General features: G+C 39.3%; 1 protein-coding gene across 7 annotated transcripts in view; it reads left to right on the forward strand.

Annotated features, from left to right (window-relative positions):
• RBMS1 (RNA binding motif single stranded interacting protein 1) overlaps positions 1 to 21,351 on the forward strand; it is a 140,216-nt gene that overhangs the window by 55,893 nt on the left and 62,972 nt on the right. Inside the window, exons 1-2 of one of the 7 annotated variants that reach the window (XM_066190074.1) lie at positions 1,930 to 1,966; positions 2,566 to 2,583. The exons of 5 other annotated variants lie outside the window; for them this stretch is intronic. In XM_066190074.1, the coding sequence (XP_066046171.1) occupies positions 1,961 to 1,966; positions 2,566 to 2,583 (24 nt within the window). In that variant the 5' untranslated portion in view covers positions 1,930 to 1,960. Of the gene's footprint in view, positions 1 to 1,929; positions 1,967 to 2,565; positions 2,584 to 16,558; positions 16,581 to 21,351 lie in introns of those variants that run through there. One more of the 7 variants, XM_066190077.1, reaches the window with a different exon arrangement.

Consider the following 21,351-nt stretch of genomic DNA (forward strand, 5'->3'; position numbering starts at 1 on the left):
TTGTTACAATTTGATGAGTGTAATGTTTATCTCGCCAGCATAAGGAGATTTACATAGTTTGCTGCTTTCAGAGGATTACCTGGGTGTAGCTGCACGTGAGGAATTTAACACTGATGTGATGTTTGGCCTGTGTATGTGGGGGACAGACAAAGCTTTTGATCAATCTTTTCATGTCGCTCTGTTGGTATCAAGTGTTGTGTCACAGGCTGGGTTTTCTAAAAGTTGAAGGTTAAGGCGAGTTTCTAACAGCAGTTAAATGGAGAAGGCTTTTGCCAATTTCAGGCTAAAAGTGTAGATTAGCCTTTCACTCTGTCTATAAGTTTAACTTATCGAGAAGCTCCACCTGTAATCCTGCTTTATGATTTCCCAGTTGGCGCTGTGTGGGGTGCGAGAGGGAACCTCATTAAACTTGCAAGACCTGGGCATGGTCATAACTCAAAACATGCAGCTCCATGGGGCAGTCTGTGCCCAGGGGGATTTGACACGACACCTCCTGTGTGTGTGGATGGTGCTGCGGTGGGAGAAGGCTGAGGAGCCTGAGATTCAGCAGATATCTGTGGTTACAGAAATAATTGGATTTGTTTCTTTTTCTCAGAACTGTAAGAATTGTAATTTTGTATCACTGGCTTGAGGCGCCAGACTCTATTTCCCTTTACATTGTATACAATGTTGAGGGGTCTGCCTGGGTTTCGCAAAACAGAACTCCTGTTTTAATTTTTTAAGTGCATCTATAAGATGGTTTGTGAAGTTCTGCTTTATTCTCAAGGGAGCAAAACTACTGAGTCAGTGGGTTTCCATACTTGTACCAAAACGTGAATGAAAGAAATGAAAGGAAATACTTTATCTTGTTCAGGCATAATGTTATAGATTATGAAAAGTGATATAATTGTCTTATCTGTAACTGGCAATTTGAAGTTTTTGTTTAGTATTTCTGACAGGGTGAACAATATATTTTTGTCTCTCTGGAAATGTTATTGTTTCAAGTATGTCTTTGCCATTTAGTTTCACATGGAAGGGAAGATAGAAGTCTGTGTCTTGAACATCTGCTGTTTTGTTTTGGGTTCATTTTTTCCCCTGAAACTTCCAACTGTTAAAAAAATTGCTTGAGTTAACACATTTCAGAAGAGTTAGATCCTTTAAACTGTAACTGCTGGCAGGGAGGAGAGGGGAAGGAAGGAAGGGAGTGGAAAATCCTTTCCTGAGAGCTTGAGATGGCTTGTAAAACATCTGCACAGTGCTGCAACCAAGTAAATAAAAATAATGATTATTTGACATTAAAACTGTTTTGGTCTGTGTTCTTTTCCCTCTTTTAAATTTGTGGTTGAAATTGAGTTTTGTTTGTTGCACGAGATGGTGTATAACAAGAGAAGTCAATGGAGACTAGGAACCTCTAGTGGGATCTGTTTCCAACTTCTTATGAATGTTTTTCACCTTTTCTACAGCCAGTTGTTTTAAAATATGTTACTTGGGGGACAGTGTGGAGGGTTATAAATCTGTAATCCTAATGAAGAGGGGCATGGAGATGTTTTGATCTTGGAAGAAGAGTTGGTCAGAAGTATTCTAGAAAGCCAACAGAAGCAGAATTGAAAGTTCTCGAGCCTTGTCGAAGTAATTGTGAGTTGTTTTGCATACGTTTCAGAATTGCAGTGTACTGTGGTTATTATAACAACCCTGCAGAAGCCACTGTATTTGCAGCTTCCTGATGCAACAGGAAAGGGAAGGGATGAGTTAGAAATAAAGGAGAAACAGGGAGGGGAACCATGGATTAGATAAGCACAAGCCTCCTGACCCAGCAACTTAGAAAACATGCACACAACAAAAAAATCATGTGCTGTAAGGGCTGGTTACTGTGATTAGCACAGCTTTAGCTGTTTCCCTCAAGAGACTGCAGTTAAGGCAGTGTAGCTGCAGCTGTGTATTGTCTCACAAAGTAGTTTTAAACTGCAGTTGAAGTAATTGAATGCTGGTGAGAGATTGCTTTAAACAAATTCAAGGTTACCTAGGTTTGTGGCAGTTTGAGTTAGTTTATTTCTAGGAACCTAAATTTAAATCTAGTAACTTTTATTACTGGTTATGTAAATTGATTTTTAACAGTAAAACTCTCTACCAATTTTAAGACTTAACTTGTGCACTAAGATGTGTTAGCTTAAAAATATCTAGCAAGCATTTTGAATTCTACAAGCTCTTCAAAACAAAAATATAGTTGCAACGTTTAAAAAATGCCTTTTTCGGAATTTATGATGTAGCTCTAGGACTGTTGCAAAATAATAGCTGACAACTACAGAAATTTATAAATGTATAATAATATGATTTATAGTAATACCTTCTTGTTCATATGTCCTCTTAAAACCGTGTTGTACACTTAACTATAATTGTTTAGAAAATCACTGGTGTGCAAATTATTTTTTGAAGTATTCTGCTCTAGAAAAGGGATGTGTCAAATAGAGTATTTAGAATTTACTGGTTTGATAGAATTGTAGAACTTTGTGAGGTTGCAGTGGAAACAAACAACACATTGTTCTGGGGAGCCTCATTTAGGCTTCATTTTCCTTTGTTGGAGAACAGCAGAAACACCAGGGCAAGGTGAGCATCAAACTTAGTCTAGCCTGATGCTTACCTGCTTGTGAAATGAAATGCTTCTTTACTGCAACTAAATATATGTAACTTTGTTTCACCATTGATTCTGTTTCTTTACAGTGTCTCTTATTGGCAATGGCACTTTCACACCTTATTGTGGGGGTTTTTTCTGCTTAGATGAGAAGGGGATTTATTTCTTTCCCTACCTTCTATTGTTTTCTGTCCTTTTAAATCAGAATCTCCTCTACCATATGGTGCTTTTTTCAATAGTGGGAACATGAGTCTTTTGGTTAAATACAGCTCATATATTCTGTCATTTGGATATTACAGCATAACAATGCTAGAATTCAATCCTTTACGATATTCGAGGTATGTGTATGGCACTTTCTTTTTTGTTGTGCTTGAGAGGTGAAATATCAGGATTCAGGTGTGAGTTAGGATGAGCGTTAAAAGGGAGCTTTTGTCAGGATTGTGGGTCACTATAGGGCACTTTTCATGTCTGTGGTCTTAGCAGCTCCCAGGAAGGTTGCTGCAACTTGGTGAAGGATTATCCAGTTACTTTTGAAAATCTGAAGTTGTCTTCATAGCTTCTTGGCTACCCTGAGGTGGTTCACAATCCTGCTTGAAGGTTTACTTGACCCATAGAAACTTTATCAGGTTGTGCTTGTGCCACTGCAACAATTCAAAAGCACTCCAAACACCAGGCAGGCAAGGGTAAAATCAAATGCAGGTCCTTGTTAACAAGTTCACAAATAAAAATACAGAATTATTATAGCAGAGAAATTTTTTTAAAAAGCAAAAAAACCCCCCAAAAACCCAAACAAACAAACAAAAAAACCCAACAACAACGACAAAAAACCCTGAACAAAATAGTGGTACAGGAGCTGGCAGTTTCTTTTACCTTATATGCAGACATGTGGCACACAACCTCCAGTCTTTTCACGGAGACTGGTTATTGTCCAACCCTGTCACCTCCAGTTGTGTTTGGAGAAGAGACTGATTTAAGGCTCTGTATTTCTCTGTATTTTATTTGTACTTGACCCACTTGAAGGGTAAGGTGTGGATATTGGTTTTTATTTTGTAAGTCAGTGATGCCTCTTTCACCAGACCATAGGTTTTTTCCTGCTTTGGAAGTGATGTCTCTTGGGCATCCCGAGGTGCAATGCTGCCTGCCCAGGCTTTGGAGTGCTCTTCAGCTAAGCAGTAAAGAGATGGTTGGTTTGTTGCAAAGGAGATCCCATGTATGAAATGATGAAGGAATTTCAAGTCTTGTGGTGTTTTTCTTCTGCCTATGTGTACAATTTGCTAATAATGCTTTAAACAGTTGTGCAGCAGGTATTTTGGTGGGCTGCTCTGGGAGTGGGGGAGACCTTGTCACTCCAGCTGCTGCAGGTGACTGGCAGGTGTGTGTCACCTGTGTGCCCACCTTCGAGCACGGCCACGGTGACCCATTTGGAGCTGTTTGTATTGCCACATGCATGTGTGCTGTTCTGGCTTAGCTTAGCTAATCACTTAGCCAAGGTTTTAAATAACCTATTACAACATGAAACTCTTTGAAGTATGCAGTGTAGAAGTCACATACAGTAGAAGTCTGTGTTAGCTCGGCCCCCTGTGGCTGTGCTGGGGGAGAGGAGGGACACGGGGGGTGCCTTGCCGTGGCCAGAGACGTGCCCCCCACGAGCCCGGAAAAGCCATGCTGGATAAAGCTGAGCTTTGGCAGAGCTGGCACACAGTTCCATGGATTTCTGTCTGGTATGAAAGCAACCACCAGTAGACAAGATTCTTTGAAGTGTTTAGTGGTCTGTCTTCCATATGAGTCTTCTGTGTAATTTGGAAAAAACCATTTGAGATAGGTGTTAAATACTATTGCTTAGCTATTAACCTTTGAAACAGAAGTATTTTTTAGGCTTTTATTTAGCATTCCAGGAAATATATCTCTGAATGCTACTTGTGAGAAACACTTACCAAAACTGGGGTTTAAGAAAAGTGTTTCACTTCAGCAAAAATGTAAATGATAAGATTTCTTTATTGTCTTGGGGGTAACAATGTCTCCAATGCACACATATCCATGTAAATATTCTAGAATTAGGGACATTTTTTGAGATGTGAGAAGAAGTTATATCCTGCAGTACTGAGGAGCTATAGAATACATCTGAAATCTTCAGCAATTTTAATGGTGAAGAATATTAAGATGTAATTCAGTATATAAAATTTCAGCTGGTTAAAGGTGCTAGTGATACCTAGGGCACACTGTGGCATCAGTAGAAGAATGCAGGGGCTTTTCAGGTTTTTTTGAAGTGCTCTAAGAGCTGCCTCCATTCCCAGTTACAATATTCCACAGTGCTGTGGAGGCTAATGCAAGATGGAAATGGTTAAGGAAGTCGTTGTTGCAGCATTAGGTCGATATTTTAATTGCCGTAGTGACCAAATCATGTTAACTTTGGAAGCAGACTTCGTCAGATTGCCAGCAAACATACTGTTCTTAGATCTGTCAGGTGTGGAGTGTCATGGTCTCAGAAGTCACTGAGGGCTGTAGGCTGGCATCGTCATTATAAAAGGCACTCTGGCTTTTCATGTAACCATTCTTTATGTATTCTGGTAAGTTGTTGGGAATTCCCTGCTCTGAAGCTCCTGACAGTTTGGTGTTTTCTGGACCAAATACTAAGTTTTGCACCTTTATTATTGTTTTAGAATTATTAGTGTATGGTTTTGTATTTCAGTGTATTATATGCTAGCCGATCTGTGTGTCTTATCCTTCTATCAAGACATTATTTTGGTGTGACACTTCTTTGTTGACTCTTTTTCAAAATTGCTGAATCCATCTCCACCCTCTTCATTCCCTGAAATAAGCGCTGTGTTGTGTCATTGTCCTGGGTAATAGTAGAAGTCCCCTGTCAGCCACTCCTATAAAGGTTATTCATAAGGATAAGATGGTGACCTGAAGTTCAAAATGGTCCTGTGTCTGATATTTTGGATAATCTTGACTAAATCGTTAAGGTTTGACTCTTCAAAAGGTACTTGCTTATATTAGTTTCCTACATCTCAGATTTTGCACAGAAATATAGTAACACCTGCAAATGGTTCAAATACTACAGCAATTAGGACTAAATACCTTGGAAAAAAAAATTATGTACACATGCACACATACCTACATAGATGTCTATGTTTGACTGTCCCCTGGAGCTCAGAATAGAACAGATTGTTTGGAATGACAGAACTGTGTTCAAATTCTGCCTGTCACATACTGTGTAGGTAGTTTCTTTATAGTCTATGAGAACATTAATCTGAAGTCTGTTATTGCTATTTCCAGATTAACAGCAGTGGCAAAGTTCATTTTGGCAAGAAACTGGACTGCTGAAACTATGTAGAACTCTAGTTTTCGAAAAGAGAAAAGGTTGGTTTACTGTTACCAGTAGTTAAGTTTATTTCTAAGCAGATGTTGGGCAGAAAGGCAGTCAACCATGAAAATATTACTGAGAACAGGAATAACTCCCTGAAGTTCAGTGGCATAGATTTTACAGAAATTTAATCTAGTTATCTTCAGTGCTCTTATGGCCTTAACTTTCCTATGAAAAGAAATTCCTTAGGGTTTAAATCTCCACCTTTTTTTGTACTAGAAAGTCCTTATTCCAGTATTCTGTTGTCCCATTTAAATTTTGAAATCCAATTAAATTGAATAAATTCAAAAATTTGGGTGTTTTTTTTTGTTGTTGTTGCATTTGTTTGGTTTTTTAATTTTGTTGGGGGGGGGCTTGTTTGTTTGTTTTTTGTAGGGTTTTTTGTTTTGTTTTTTTTTAAGGAAATGCTATACATAGTCCTTCAATTTATGGTGAGTTTTGTAGTGAACCAATGGTGGTGTACAAGATTATCAATGTTGAACATCCAACTGTTGTGCAGATGGATAAGCAGTTAAGCAGTTTTCTTAACTGCTAAGAAAAGTGCAGCTGAACGTACTTACTGAAAATGTGATTCCTTGAAATTGTCCACAGTGCAAGACAAACCTGAAAGCAGTTGCTAAGGAGTGGGGTTGTGCAGTAAGCAGAGGCAAGTGATTAATTTATCTTTAAAAGTTAGCCATTGGCAGGGCAGATTCCCTTTCTCTGCAGTGTTTTAAAGTTAATTATCCATTCCAGATGTACCTATTAGAAGTATTTTCCTTCATCTCTAACTTTCTGGTGTGTTCAGAGGTGTGATTCCTCAGCTGAATTCTTGTACCAAGGGTAAGAACGTTACTGTTAAAATTGTGGATGAGTTAGGCTCTGTGCCCGAATGAACCGGTTTATTCCTGGCTAGTCATCTCTCCATACATAGAACCAGACATGCTTCAAGCCACCTGTCCCTTCATCACCCAGAGGTGGAGGCTGTCTCCCACAGGTGCTGCAGCTTTGTGGCAGCTGTGCTGAAGTGTGTGGCCTGGTGGCTGCAGGGGGCTTCTGGACACTTTGGGGGTTGCTGTGAGTGCTCCTTGGATCATCTCTGTTTGTAGCTGTAGCTGCTCACATGTCTGAGTCAGACTGTTACCTGCACTGCCACGACCAGTTCTGCCTGGCAGTTGAATTGCTCATATATTATTAATGTTGTATTAGTAGTATGTCTGGAAGCTTTCCTAGGTGTTATCTAATTCTTGTGTTTTTTTCATTTCAGAATTGACAATGATCCATTGTGCAGTCAGACATTCCCCCAGCAGCTATTTGGATGCACCAAGGAATGGCATCCTGCATTTGCTTAGCGTACAGCTGCTAAATCTTTGTAACTGATCTTCAGAACTGAGTTTCTGGGTGTAAAAGGGATTGTTCATTATCATACGCTGTGAAGTCATGAATGTTTTAATTTTAGAATACGTCATATTGCGTGGCTTGACTTTCTGACATCTGAATGATATTCTTAACTACTTAAAACCACTTTTCTCTCAGAATTCAAAATCTGAGTTAAAAAGTAGCCGCATGAGTTAGAACAGTAGTTTGCAAAAGAGAAGAAAAGTTCTGTCTCTTGGTTCAAATCAAGAGTGAAATTTTAAATTAGAAGGCAATATGTGAGAAAAGTTGCAGGATATGGAAGTGACTTAGGAAAACTCTTCTGTTTGTATGATTGAATATAAATTACAGCTGTCAAGAAGAACAGGAAATTATAAATAAAGTAATAACGTGGGGGGGTTTTAAATTGCATGCATAAGGATTTTGGACAAGATTGTAATTTGTAAAAAGTCAGCAGTCAGAAAGTATTGGATCTAGTAAGTGATAAGCATCTACCAAACCATCGTCCTTTAAAGAATGAGAAAAAACTGTCTTGAGTTTGTTTCAGATCAGGCTGTAAGGAAAATATGACCCTAAGGCCAGAGCAGCGTTGCTGCATGTGGTATGTACACAGGATTTCACTTACTTTTAGCAGACAGGTTTGTGCATGCTGCTTGTTGCCTTACTTGTAAGACTCAGCCAGAGTTACCACGTGTGTTTGCTGCAGTTGTGTGTGAAAAACCAACGTTGGTTTAGTTCCTGTTTGTTTGACAGCCTAATGCTGTTTTGTTACCACTTTCATGAGTCAGCACCATTGGTAAATGAAACAGTCTGAACTTCCTTTTTCTTTTCTTTTCTTTTCTTTTTTTTTCCATTCTCATTGTTCTTTTGATGAGCAAGAGGGAGACACCAGGAGGAAGAGTAAGCAACCATAGGGGCAAGGATGCTGCTTTTTGAAGTAATGCCAACCTAAGCTATTCCTTGAACTGCCATCTTGGTCTGTGGCTCCACAATTGCCTCTGTTGCGCTTGGATCTTTTCAGCCCAGGTGAGGGAAAGGTTGACTTGAAAGCTGAGCTGCCAGCAGGACCAGAAAAGCCATCTTTGTTCTTTATTGGTACTGCACCAAAGCCATTTTATTAGACCAGGAGGTCTAACCACCTGTCTTAAAGCTTTTTGACATCCCTACACTGCTCTTTTCCTTTTCACTATCTGCACATCTTAGATCTCAGCTGTTCTTAGTTGACCTGGTGCGACGTTCAGGCCATCAAAGGTCAGTGCAGGCAAATCATTCTTAATGTGCAACTAGATATCTACTGGGGAGCTCCACCAGAAGTTACCTGCCCATGGAAATCTTGCTCTTGTTTTTGTGGATGAATTCTCAGTTTTATTTAAAGGCCTACCTTTACAACTTTCAGAATTTCATCCTACTGAAGGAATACCATTTTCCTTATTTGTAAGGAGAAGCAGACTGCGATCTATAAAAGTAGGCTCATGTGCTGGATTTTGCTATGCTGATTTTAGCAAACTCCTTGCCATGTTTCATCAAGTCCCCAGATTTGTTGTGTTCACAGTGTTGTAGTGGATTGCCTTAATGTATGAAAGAACTCCTTCTCATCTGTGCACCCTTGATCACTTGCATTTAGGAAAATATTTACATTTTTCATAACTTTGTATAAAGAGGATTAGATTTACTAATTGGTGAGATTCTCTTACTACTGCTACTACTTCTAATTTAAATGTGTCACACTCCTATTTGCTAGGCCTTAATATTCAAAAGAGTTCACCCATAGATTGTCTTAAATTAATGTTCTGCAACTCTGTGCTTTAACCAGGCCTAAAATCAGCTTCTCTAGGCCATGGACGTAGACATGCTGCCCAAACTGGCTTTCATTAAACAACAGAATGGTTTTGCTAGAAATAGCCTGGATCTGTTGAGACTGATGCTGAGCAAATGCTAACAAGCCCTGCTTGATCCAAGTTGAATGGGATTAAATAGTGTTTGTACTATACTAAGCATTGTGTTCTGGGGTATCCTAATCCTAGTTCCCTGAAATGATGCTGGAAAAGTGATTAAGCATTCTGGTAATGAAGCAGGTGACTTGTAGTACTGTGACATCTAGAGTTCTCCTTAAAGAAATGAAGCAGCGCTCTTTTTTCACTCTTGTGCATGAAATTTGTCTATCCAGAGAGAAAAATGTGTTGGAGCTGCAGGAAGGGTGATGTTAGGCATCTGAACTATTCACTGGCTGGATGAGCTGTTCTTGTTTCCATCTTTCCCAAGAGTTAAACATAGCATAGCTACTTTTGTCATGCTAAACTAGTTGTAATTTGTCTTGTGGTGCCTGTTCATGAGTGTAAATTTCTATGTGCTGCATAGGAGAAAGTTGTACAAATTGTTCTGGGCATGACAGACCACTCCTTTTTTTCCTGAAGTGCACAGGATATCCTGTTTGTGACTGTATTACATCATACATCTGGAGAAAATGGACCTTTAATGTCAGCTGTGCTGGATATGCTGTAGTGAACGTTTGGCCAAAAGGGTTGGATGTGGTCGGCTTTGGTATGGCTCTCTGATGGTGCGGGATCATCAGTGAGAAATGTCAAAAGTAGCATGGTGTCCACTGGCCCCAGAAATTTGCAAACAGTTGTCCTTGGTGCTGCCTAGACACAGGTTTTTTCTCGGCTCTTACTTCAAGTCACTTTTGCTGGGTATGAGGCAAACTTAAAGCACTGCAGTGTTCATTGCCTTCCACGAGAGCACAGATTAGACCTTGTGTGTCCTGGAGGTGTCATTGTGTGTGTAACTGCACTGATACAGTTGAACTAATGAAAATCTTGGGTAAATCTGCTGCCGTGTCACACCCTTGCTGCAGGCACTGCAGCCAGGTGCCCGTACCGAGGCCACACTCCCTCCCAAGTGGGGAATGGTGCGGGAGGCCAGTGTTTTAGAAGCAATGGAGTTAAACTTCGGTTCTTTTCTAATGAGGTTTGAGCTTCTACATTTTGTTCTAGGAAGCACTCTGGTGTTGGGAGTCATTTAGAAGACTTTGGAAATGTCATTTGCAGTCTCACATGCTACACGCAGTCTCATTACAATCCAAAGAAAATTGGTGTACGTGTTGCAGCATGCAGACCAAGCAGAGTTTGCTCCCTGGTGCTCTGTAGAAAAGCCCCACGTAGAGAAGTTTTGCCAACATTATACACTGCTGTCTTCTGGTCTGTCAGTTCTATGCAATGTTGAAATTTTTAAAACTTCTGGAGAGATTTTCAGCTTGTGCAAATGAATGCAGAACCACTGGGTGAGAGTGGAACTAGGCCGATATGTGCAAGTGCAGAAAACTGACAACTGCTTACATAATGAGTCTGATGGTTTAAAATTTTTCTTCTTATCTTGCTTGTGTTTTAAAACTGTATTGCTAATTTAGTAATACCTGACTGATTCTGTTCAGTTTGGTGGCTTTCCCTGCTTCTGTTCAATTTGGTAGCTTTGCCATGGCGGAGAACCAGTTTATGGGGGTGTGGTCACTCTCCCACAGCAAATTACAAGTGCAGTGTCAGACTATATATATATTAAAAAATAACAAACATATATATTCGTATAATGTGTGTGTATACATGCACTACTTGCAGCACATAGTCTCATACGTGGACTCCATGAATGTCAAAATACCGTGACAAATTACCACAAGCTTCTAGCTGAAATTTAGTTGATAGTCACATCAACCTTTGCTGAAATAATTGTAAAAGTATCTTGTGCTTCCTATTTCCTTGACTGTAAAAGGCAGTGGCATATGAAAGCCTGATGAATTTAACACTGTTAGTATTTCTTGAATTTGGTATGTACTTTCCTAATTATACTTGAGACTTGCTTTAATCCTTTACCAGCAATGCTGTGCATGTCCTGTTTCAGTGTATTGATTATAATGAATTGTATCTGCTGCATTTTATCATGTTGCAGAATATTAAAATCATAAGGACACTTTTTAAAATTTCAGAAGTGAGGAGCAAAAAGACGGATGGAATTTTCAGTCCAGCACAGATCACGCTGACCTCAATTCTGTGGCAAATACTGTGAAAGACTATGGAAATAATTGCTGTGGAGTAACTAGGAAGGACAGTGATGTTCTGAGTATGCTTTCCTGTCCTTCGGCTCTTGGAGGAGTCATTTATTCCCATGGAAAGTGATGCTGTTCTCACTGAAGTAGGTTCAGCTGTAACTTGACATAGGCACATAAGCTGCTGAGCAGCAGAATTGGATCTTTTTGGTATCCAAATTGCAATAACCTTTGTGTTGCACTCAGGCAGTGTATCTATACCAGCTTGTTCTTTGCTGGTTACATTGGTTAGGCCTGGAGACACTTAGAAAAGGAAAATCATTTGCAAAGTGAGTAGGAAGGATAAAATATCTAAAGTGATCTGTACTTTGAAGCATAGATTGTGAAGCTCGAAGAGCCTTTTCACGGGGGCATCCAGAATCAGTCTTGACGATGAAGTTTTATAAAGGTGGTTTTTTCTACCCTTTTTTTTTTTTGTCTGATGTGCCACCTTTCCAACACCTGGAGATGCTGGCTGTGGTGAAGAGGGTGTGGTCTCTCAGGGAGATTAAGATTTAGGAATGCAGAAGAAAGGGCCAGAGACAGCTGCCTCATGTGCTCCATCGATGTTGTCTAAGAAAGCAGCAGGAATAGACTGGATTACCTATTAAATACTTGTGTAATGGCCTTAGCAGGAAGAACGTACATTCTCTTCTTTAGAATAGGACAGAGGGATTCACAGCAACAGTGCTGCTGCTATGCTGGGTGCAGTGTGTTCCTCGTAAGGAATCAGCGGTCATACACAAAGGGATTTTGATGGGAATTGACTCCCTCGTGCACGGTCGGGCGCAAGTTCTTCAATTTATTTAACTTGAATAAACAGAAAATGACATAGCGGATCCCATGTCAGCCAAAAGAGCCATCTGTGGTCTAACCCTGTGACAAACAGTATAGCAATAATTCCAGTGCCACCAACAATGTGGAGTTTGCCAGAAAAGCAGATGCTTCTTTTGACATGCATCTTCAATGCGGTGCCATTCCTATCCTGTAATCGCTGTCTATGGATGGAGGGTGGATAGGAAAGCCAGATGAGCAGAATGGTGACATTGTGGTTTTTGGAGGAAAAGCCAACAGTTTGGAAAATAATAAAAAAGGAAAAAGAAGTATAAAAATAATTTTTTAAAAGCTGCAAAATTCTTCTGTGTGTGTGATAAAATCTGTGGTACTTTTTAAGTAAGAGACAATACTTGCATGGATTTATCAGAAATCTAAAGTCTAATACAATATGGAAGAAGAATAAATAATGCTTCAGAAACTTTTGTGCAGAGTTTTAAGGGTTTTCAAAAAAAAAAGCATTTCCTTCTCTGTTATTTTAAAGAACTGAAAACTGGCCAAACATTCTTAACAAACTCTTTTTTTTTTTTTTTTCCCTATACTGTCAGCTTTTGCAATACAGATTTCAGGCAGTTCTTGAATAAGACAAGGTGTCTGTATCTATACTCTGCTGCTTTTTAACCAGTTTTATGATATATACAGACTTAACAGGATTAACCTCCATAATGAATGAATGGCATGTGATGAATGGCATCCCTAATAGTTAAGAGAATTTATGAAATAAAAAATTAAGTAACTACCTACAGCTGTAAAAATTATGCATTTTAAACATCACAAACAGAAGCTCTTGAAAGCAGTGCATTTTTGATCACATTGAATATTGTCCATGGCCCTCTTTGTTGGCAGTGGAAGTAAAAGTTTGCAACAGATAATGACAGAGAAATTGAACAAATAGTAGTAGAGCTGGAGATTAGCATTCTTCTAATGGGAGTCCGAACAGAAGTAACTGCCTTATGTGGTACAGGAGTCTTGCTGCCAGAGCTTAGTTTTTGTGGGATTTACTTAGAGAAATGGTTACCTGCACACTTGTATTTTCCTACAAGGGAGCCAAAAAATATCCAGGATAAAGCTATGTCTCTCATTTTCCGTACATTTAAGTCTCACTTCTTCAAATTATGCTGTAAATGCAGTCAGAGAATAATACATATTATTTATTTTCAGATCTTAGTAGGCTGACATCTCAAGAGTTTTTAAATGGAGGTAGTGAGTAGGAGTTTCCTGTTTAATAAATGCTAAGGCAGAGTCCCATATACAATGAGAAGGGACCTCTGTGAATCTCTTTAATGCTTATGAAAAGCTTATTGAATAATTTTTTTACTTTAATTCCATGAGTACTGTCCTCTGAGCGGCCATTGAAGTGCTTGTGAGCTGTATGTGATTTGCAGGCTTTGATGTGACCATCTGTGATCTAGTCTAAACTAGAGGACTAGGAGTTTCTGAATTAATTGCTGATTCAGGTGAAGTATTTCTCTTACCCAGGGTATCTTAAATGTTTCCTGTTGTGGAGAACATTGTAAGATTTTATACCCTGCTATTAACGTGTACCAAGAGACGTGTAATGCATGGGAGGGATTTTTTATTATTTGGATTCAGTTTCATGTATTGGACTTGCTACCTTTCAAGTGCTTGCATAAACTATTAGTATGCAAGTTACGCCTCTATGAAAATGTATGTGTGTTCTTTTAATTGTAATTTGAATCCTCAGGCTGGAACAGAAACTTCAACATAGGCTAGATATTCAGTACTCTGTGCTTTCTGGATCCTGAGCAAAAGCCTTGGCTGGTTTCACTGAAGAGAATAGGTCTGTGTATGTACTAGAATCAAGAAGGAAGTTGGCAGTGAATTCTTTTGTGTCTACTACTCAGTGCAGGGCTAACCATAAAAACACATACATGCTTTTTTTTGTCTGTCTGGTAGATCTTAGTACCACGCTCTCTTTCTTTGGGTACTTCAGCATCCTGAGTTTCTTTTTAGATTCTTTTAATGTGGCCTAGCTGTTGGGTTGCTGCAGCTTGTTCATATTTCAGAAATTTAAATCTTTTGCTTTATATGTGTCTATAATTCTGTCACAGCTAGGGCATGGTACTAAGGTATTGTTTCATGGGTTTGTCCAGAAAATCCAGGTATAAAACTGAGAGGGAAGACCAGTGCTGTGATTCACAATGAGCAGGTGGAAAGGGAAAAGGAGGGCTCCTGACATCTGGAAGGAACAGGATGTAGCTCGGTTCAGCACTCCCCCTGCTCTCCTTTGGGATAGCTTTTGCACTGTGGAGTGGCTAGGTTTATGTGTTTTGCACTTTTTCTTTGTTTCTGAACTAGGGGAATCTGTCAGTGGAGCACTGAAAAATCCCTGACAAGGGATAAAGTCAATGGAATAAGTGAGTTTCTGGGAACTTTGAAGCTTTTTCTTTTATCACTGAGACTCTAGAAGAGCTACCTGAACCAGAAGGAATTTCTTGTGCTCATTGCTTGCTTTGTTGTTACCATCTTGCCTGCCAGCTCCAAGTTAGAAAGCTTTTTCTCTTGAGTAATAACAATAAAAAATTCTCCACACCCTCTTCTTGGAGAAAAAATATGTTCGGAAGCATGAGTGTGGGTTTTGTCAGATACTTCAATGTGGCCAGCATTATGCTCACACTTCTTAAAGTGTCTTTGTAGAAAGGATATAAATAGATTTTGAGCTTTCTTTCATTGCTAGCAGAGGATTGCTCTTGCATTAAGCTTTAAACATGTAATTTAAATAATACTGGTTCCATTTCCTGTCAAAATATGAAAATGTGACATTTTACAATGAGCTGGAATGGTTTGTCTCAATACTTTCTGGTTTTAGTAATTGTTGCTTTCTGGTGAGAACAGGTTCGGTCCTGCTATGTTGCCATAAGACCTGAAGAAATGAAGCAAAACACCTCAGTGGGGAAAGAGCCTGAGTTATAATCAGAAGAGTCTAGAGGTGAAATTGTTAGGAGCATCTGAGCCATGACTAGGGGATTAGGCTAGACTTCATCTTGTTTCATTGCTGATAGAACCACTCTTCACGAAGATATTTTAAAAAGGAAGCTGCGAGAAGTACCTATTCATTCTTGCATTTCTGTATATCAAGGAAGGGCTTCTTTAAATGGCTCAGAAAAAATGCATTAACTGCTTCTGATTTTGTCAGAAACATTTTTCTTAGTGGCAAATTGGTTCATAGTAGTTAGACGAGGAGAAAGAGGATATTAGCTAAAAACAAATATCAGAGTGAAAATAACTATTTTATTATTATCTTCATAGATGCATGATGATATCCACCTATGGTTTTGTTTCCTTTTAGTCTGGAAAAGACTGTTACCTGTATTTAGAAAAAAAAGTTTTCATAGGACTTGGCTGTAACATACAGGCAAGAAAAAAGGTATAACCCTATATTTTTATCTTGCAAAGCTCCTCTTAAAACTTAGCTGTTAAGGCAAGGGGGCTTCCCTGTTCAGTGTGATATGGTTTTTTTCCTTGATTACTTAATTTTCATCCTATTTATTGCAGTCTATCATTGCTGTAATCCCAACTGTAGTATTCTGGGCATAGTTCTTTCATACCAAGATATGGAACATCTAGAGCGTTTTTTGGGAGAAACACAGGGCTGGATCTCCAGGTGCTCCTGGTCTACCTGTGATGTTTTTTAACAGGCAGAGTCTTTGCCTGATGCCAGCCTCCACCCTCAGGGTCCCACATCTTCCCAGTCATAATTTCTGCTCCGTGTGGCAGAACCATTAACACCTGTCATCACCACCGAAAGAAAGATATAATAGGCTTGCATCCTGGGCATGCAAATACCTCTGTCGGATCGCAAAACGCTGTATCCATAGTTTCTGCCTTGTGCAGTACACCAGTCCTTTCTGGAGTTGTTGGCTGGTCTTAGTGTTACTATGAGATCATATTTTTTATCCATGCAAAGAGAAGTTAAGGTCAGCGGTTTAAAGGAGAAAAAAGGGGCAGGTATCAGGGTTTTTCCTGCCTGAGGAGATTTTCAACAGAAGTCTGGAGCTTCTGAGATACTCTTTATATTGGTGTCATGCCAAAAATGCTTAGATTTGGTTGCTGAATCTTCCTGTGACAAGTGCTTACAGATTCAAGGAGAGCAGTTGCTGAAGCTACCCTAAGGCAGGAGATGTGAGTAAAGCAGCAGCAAAGCTTTCAGTTTCTACTGGTTGACTCATGTCCACTGAGAATTGAACTTGGAGAGGCCTCCAGAAATTCAGTTTTGCTTGCTGTAATGTTTCAGACATTATGAGGAAAAACATGAAACAGAATAGTGCAGGACACTCAAAATGGCATCTCCGCTGCAGCTGTGACTTTGCTGGCTTAGAGTAAGTAATCAAGGTTAAATGTTTCCTTATTTAAAGAAAGATAATAAAGCAACTGTCTTCATCTATGAACACTCATTTCTGTTAAACACTTGGAGTTCTTCTTTCTGCTAGGGACATGATTTCATTCCAAACAAGTTACTATTTTCTAAGCTGTGCACTAAGTGTTGCAGTGTCTTGCTTCACCAGGTATGGCATCTTCTATTCTCCTGAGCCCTTGCTTTCACTGTGCATGTAAAGCTCTCTCTAACCTAAAGTGTTAGATAGATTAATAAATGAACAAGCAACCCCCAATTTAACAAAAAATAAATCTGGATTTAATAGTTTTTCTCACTGTTGCACACAGCCACAAAAAAGAAAAAAATATGGTAATTTTTATATCAGTGGCAGTTACTGAATGTGCTGCTTTCAAAATCAGGGAGGTTAGGCAAAGTCAGGCAGAGTAAGTAGATGCCTGTGGCTTAGTCACTTGAGCAAAGCTAGGGAAACACTAATGATGGGATTTTGATACTGTGAGATGATCCAAGTAGCAATTCTGGCTAAATCTGATAGTTAATGTATGCTGCAATTTATGATCTGAATTTAGAGTAGATGTGTGAGAACTACCTCTGCTGTAAAAAGTCACGGTACTTTTCCCGTTAGGAATTTTAACTGAGTGATAAAACTCATAATTAAATGCTAGCATGTTTTATAACTTTATATGCATGCTTTTACAAAGTTAGAGACTTAAATGGATTGCTACTGTAATGATCATTCTCTGCTTTGGGACAGTCATTGTCCAAGTTACCTTCTGCTCGTTGACGTTCTGTTGGAATTCTGTAGTCTGAAGGCAGCAGGGATCAGTACCTCTCAACCCTCAGGTCAAAGGAATTTCTTGGGGTTATTCCATTTTGGTTTGGTGTCTTTTTTTTAATCTGTTGACAGCAAAGAGATTCTTCTGTTCCTTGGTTGACATAATCCTGCCCTGACTCATTTGCAGTCCTTGAGCATAGAATGGTTTATAAGAAGGACCGGAATGGCTCATGTAAGATGGGTATATTCGCCAGCTGATTTTCAGTACTTGCAATTATTCCCATTTGGGGTTTATATTGAGAAGAATACACAGGCAGATAATTCTCCTGGTTTTAAGGCACTTCATGGGGATTGTTCAGTCACCGAGCTTTTTATTTTCCTAAAAAGTACCTGTTTTCCCATTGCTGTGGTGGGGCTTTGAAGGGCTGGAGGGAAGGTCCCTCAGAGATCAGGTGAGGGTTTTGGGAGCTCCTCACAGCTGACTCCAGAATGGGCTGGGGAGATCATAGAGCAGATGGGCTGATTATTCTGTCACTGGCCTTTTTTGCTTATATGTTTGTTGAAGATGACAGGAAGGAAACTGCTGTGTGAAAAGAATGATCACTAATTACCTTTTGGAGTGAAAACTAAGGAGGAAATGGCAAACCAGTGTGATAGTGGTATTTCTCATGAACAGGAATATTGTCACAAGAAATACTGGTCTGTTGCTTATATTCATTCCTCCTGTCCTTGAGTTCTATGTTTTAATTTAGGATGCAATGATTACAAAGAAAAAAATAACAACTGTATTTTTGTGTGTGTTGCAATATTGCAAATTATTGAGAAGTCGATATAGTGGAAACTTTTGATACAGATTTTTAGCAGAAACCACAGTTCATAAACCAAAACTTTTCAGATTTGATTTCATGTTTTAGACAAAGCACTCAGTTAAGGCTTGTGAAAGCTGTTTCTAAACAAACAACCCCAAACTTTGGCCGGGTCTCCACTGCAGAATGTCTTGCCAGCAAAGCACTGTGTATCAGCCAGGGGTGTGGAAAAAAGTCGTACATCCACGCTGACATCAATGTATTGGCAAAAGTCCAGGTGTGGATGCAGCTGTGCAGGCAGAGGAGAGCTTTTATCGTCCTGGCTGATGTTGTTTGGGAAGGTGATGCAACTACGCCAGCAGACAAACTCTTCTCCTGGCCTGCGCCGTCAGCGTGGGCGGCTCCACCAGCGCGGTCAGACTGTCGAGCCTGCACTGCCAACCAACCCTTTGCAGCAATAGCAACTGGAAAAAAGGCCCTTTTGAACAACAGAAGGACCTCTATAATTTAGTTTTTACAAGTAGTCGTCGATGAGGAACAGAGCGGAAAAAGTGATTCAGACTTTAAAATTAAAGTTTTAATGTAAAAATTGTGGTTTAGTTGTATGGCTTTAAGATGTCACTGTCCCTTTAATGGCTGTCTGTCATTGGGTTGCAGGCTTTGAGAGCTGCAGGACACCTAGCACATGTGTTTTGTAAAGTCTTTATGGCTTGTTAAAGGTATGAGTCTCTCTGGAAGCACTGAAAAACCTTCTGTCTGTAAACTTAGGAAGACAACTATAGTCCCATTTACATTCCCATCATGGTCAAATGTGACCACTGGGACTAGAACATCTTCATGTTTAAATAGGAGTTTATATTTCTCAGAATGGAGTGTTTAGCTTTTACAGACAGGCAGATTAGGATTCCTGCTCTCTACACACAGACACACATTTTCCTCTCCTGCCTTTGGCCAGCTGGTGACAAAATTTTACTAAACTCTAGTTCTTCATAACATAAAAAACCAAAGATTTTAAGGGAAAAGCACTGGAAGAAGTAAAAGCAAAACCAAACCAAAGATACTGAAGGACTTTAATAGAGGCTCTTAGCCTTCTGCTGTAATTACCAGTTTAGATGAAGACAGGTATGTATGTGTATGTTGAGTTTTCTGGCAGGTGTACGTGCATATTTTGACACCATGAACAGAGCAGTTTTGCATTCGATCACTGTTTGCATTTTGAGAACTTCACTTAAGGCTTTTTAAAGAGAATATCACTGTGCCAGACTAGTTTGTTCAGTTGTGAAAATGTTTTGAAACTAGTTGCTCTGTCATTCTGCATTGCTTGTAACCCTAAAAATAATTGCCTGGCGTTACTGGAAGCAGAGTGGTCTGACAGACTGACTTGTGCTGCTATTGTTAAAATCCGTCAGTGTTTCCATTGCAAACTTGGAAGGGATCATTTAGTCTTTTTCCCTGGAAGAAATTCTAGATCAGTGCTTCAATTTCAAATATAAATATTCTGGAAGAGATTTGATGTTTCTAAAAATCTTTATTAAAAACAACCAAAACAAAACAAAAAAAATCTCTAACCCTATGGCAATGAAATATTGATATTCAGTTTTGAAATGCTAAGTGATCAGGAATGTATTTCATTCTTTTTTGTAATTTTCAGTTCAGTTAAATTCGGCAGCAACTATGTTCCTGCTTATCAATGTTGATTTTATAGCAAGTCTTGCAGTTGGCTGTTCCAGGCCATTATAGCTGCATAATAAACTTTGCAACATGCCAAATTGGAAGATTTCAAAACCTTCCTAGGGAAACACAAAAAAGAAACACATAATTACCATAAAGTATCTGATATAAGGCATCCCTTTGTACTTTTCTCCCACTCACACTTCCATTCCAATTTCTTGAGGTTATCTCCAAAATAGTTTTGCTTTTCTTGTGCGTTTTCTAGTGTGTAGTTTCATGGGTACTTTAAACAGAGGTAAACTCATGCTTTCCTCTCTGCCTTCACATTCCTGCTCCCTGCCTTGTGACAGCCAAAGCTTTTGCATAGTGCAAAGCCCACATGTGGTGTACCAGATCAGGGAAGATAATTTTTTGGTTGGTTGTGGCTGTACAACTGCTTGTACTAATCCAAGGAAGAGGGTGGCACTGGGGTGGGTACAAGTGAGTCTACGTGGACCTCTCACTTTATATTCCATTATATTTTTTCCCCCTCCTGTGCCTTTCCTCTGCATTCACAGGGCAGTTCTTTGCTATGAGTTTGTGGTGGAAGCTCAGGCTTTTGCTGGAAGGAGGCCACGTGCAGCCACTTTGTCAGTGAAAATGGTGTAGTCACAAGATGTTTACAGGCAACTTCAGTTTCTCTAGCATATTTTTTGAAGTATTCCTCTCTTACAACACCACAGACACGTTCATAGTACTTTTTGAACAGTGCCCTGCTATGCTTTTCTTAATGCAAATGATTACTGCAGATTTCCTCTAGGATGGTTTTATGTTCCATTGGGGTCTGATTTTAAGAGCAATTGTGTTAGATACCTTGAGGAGTAGGTAGAAGTGCTTATGTGCTTTTCTTTTTTTGAAACTTTAATTTTTTACCATTATACAGAGCCTTTTTCTTGACGATTGTGAAGTAATGCACAAATACGGAGACAGACAGCAGTATGAAAGTTCTCCCAAGGCACACCATTCATTTAAAGTCTGGTCCTTAAGCTATGTGTGCTCCTTCTCTATCTCTAAAAAAATAATAGCAGTATTGTGTGAAGTACTAAAAGCCAGAAGAGATGGAAAAGAGGCTTCTAATTATTTTTGTATTTTTTGATAGATTAAGGAAAGAGCATCATCTTTGTGTCTGCCACAATTTGACTTGTGGAACAGTCATAGTGATATAAACTTTGTACCTGCTAAAGGAACCTGTACCTACCTAGAGGAACAATAGTTCCTATTTCATTTTCACATCAAATAACACAATGGAGAGTGATAAAATTCTATGAGTAGTATTCAGTGGAGGTTATGCATAATTTGACCCTGTGTCATGCATCAAATGGTGGTTGGAGATACTAGGATGTGCCTGTGAATCCTGTCCCAAATGTGGTGTGAAAGCAATTGTATTTAAAATCCGTGGGTAATTAGGAACAGATTGAACACAGTGCTCCAAATGGTAACCAGGCTGCTGTAGACTGAGCTGATGT

This window comes from Chamaea fasciata, unplaced genomic scaffold (genome assembly GCF_029207755.1).
Source record: "Chamaea fasciata isolate MVZ Bird 193981 ecotype frontalis unplaced genomic scaffold, bChaFas1.0.hap1 SCAF_8, whole genome shotgun sequence".
Lineage (NCBI taxonomy): Eukaryota > Metazoa > Chordata > Aves > Passeriformes > Sylviidae > Chamaea > Chamaea fasciata.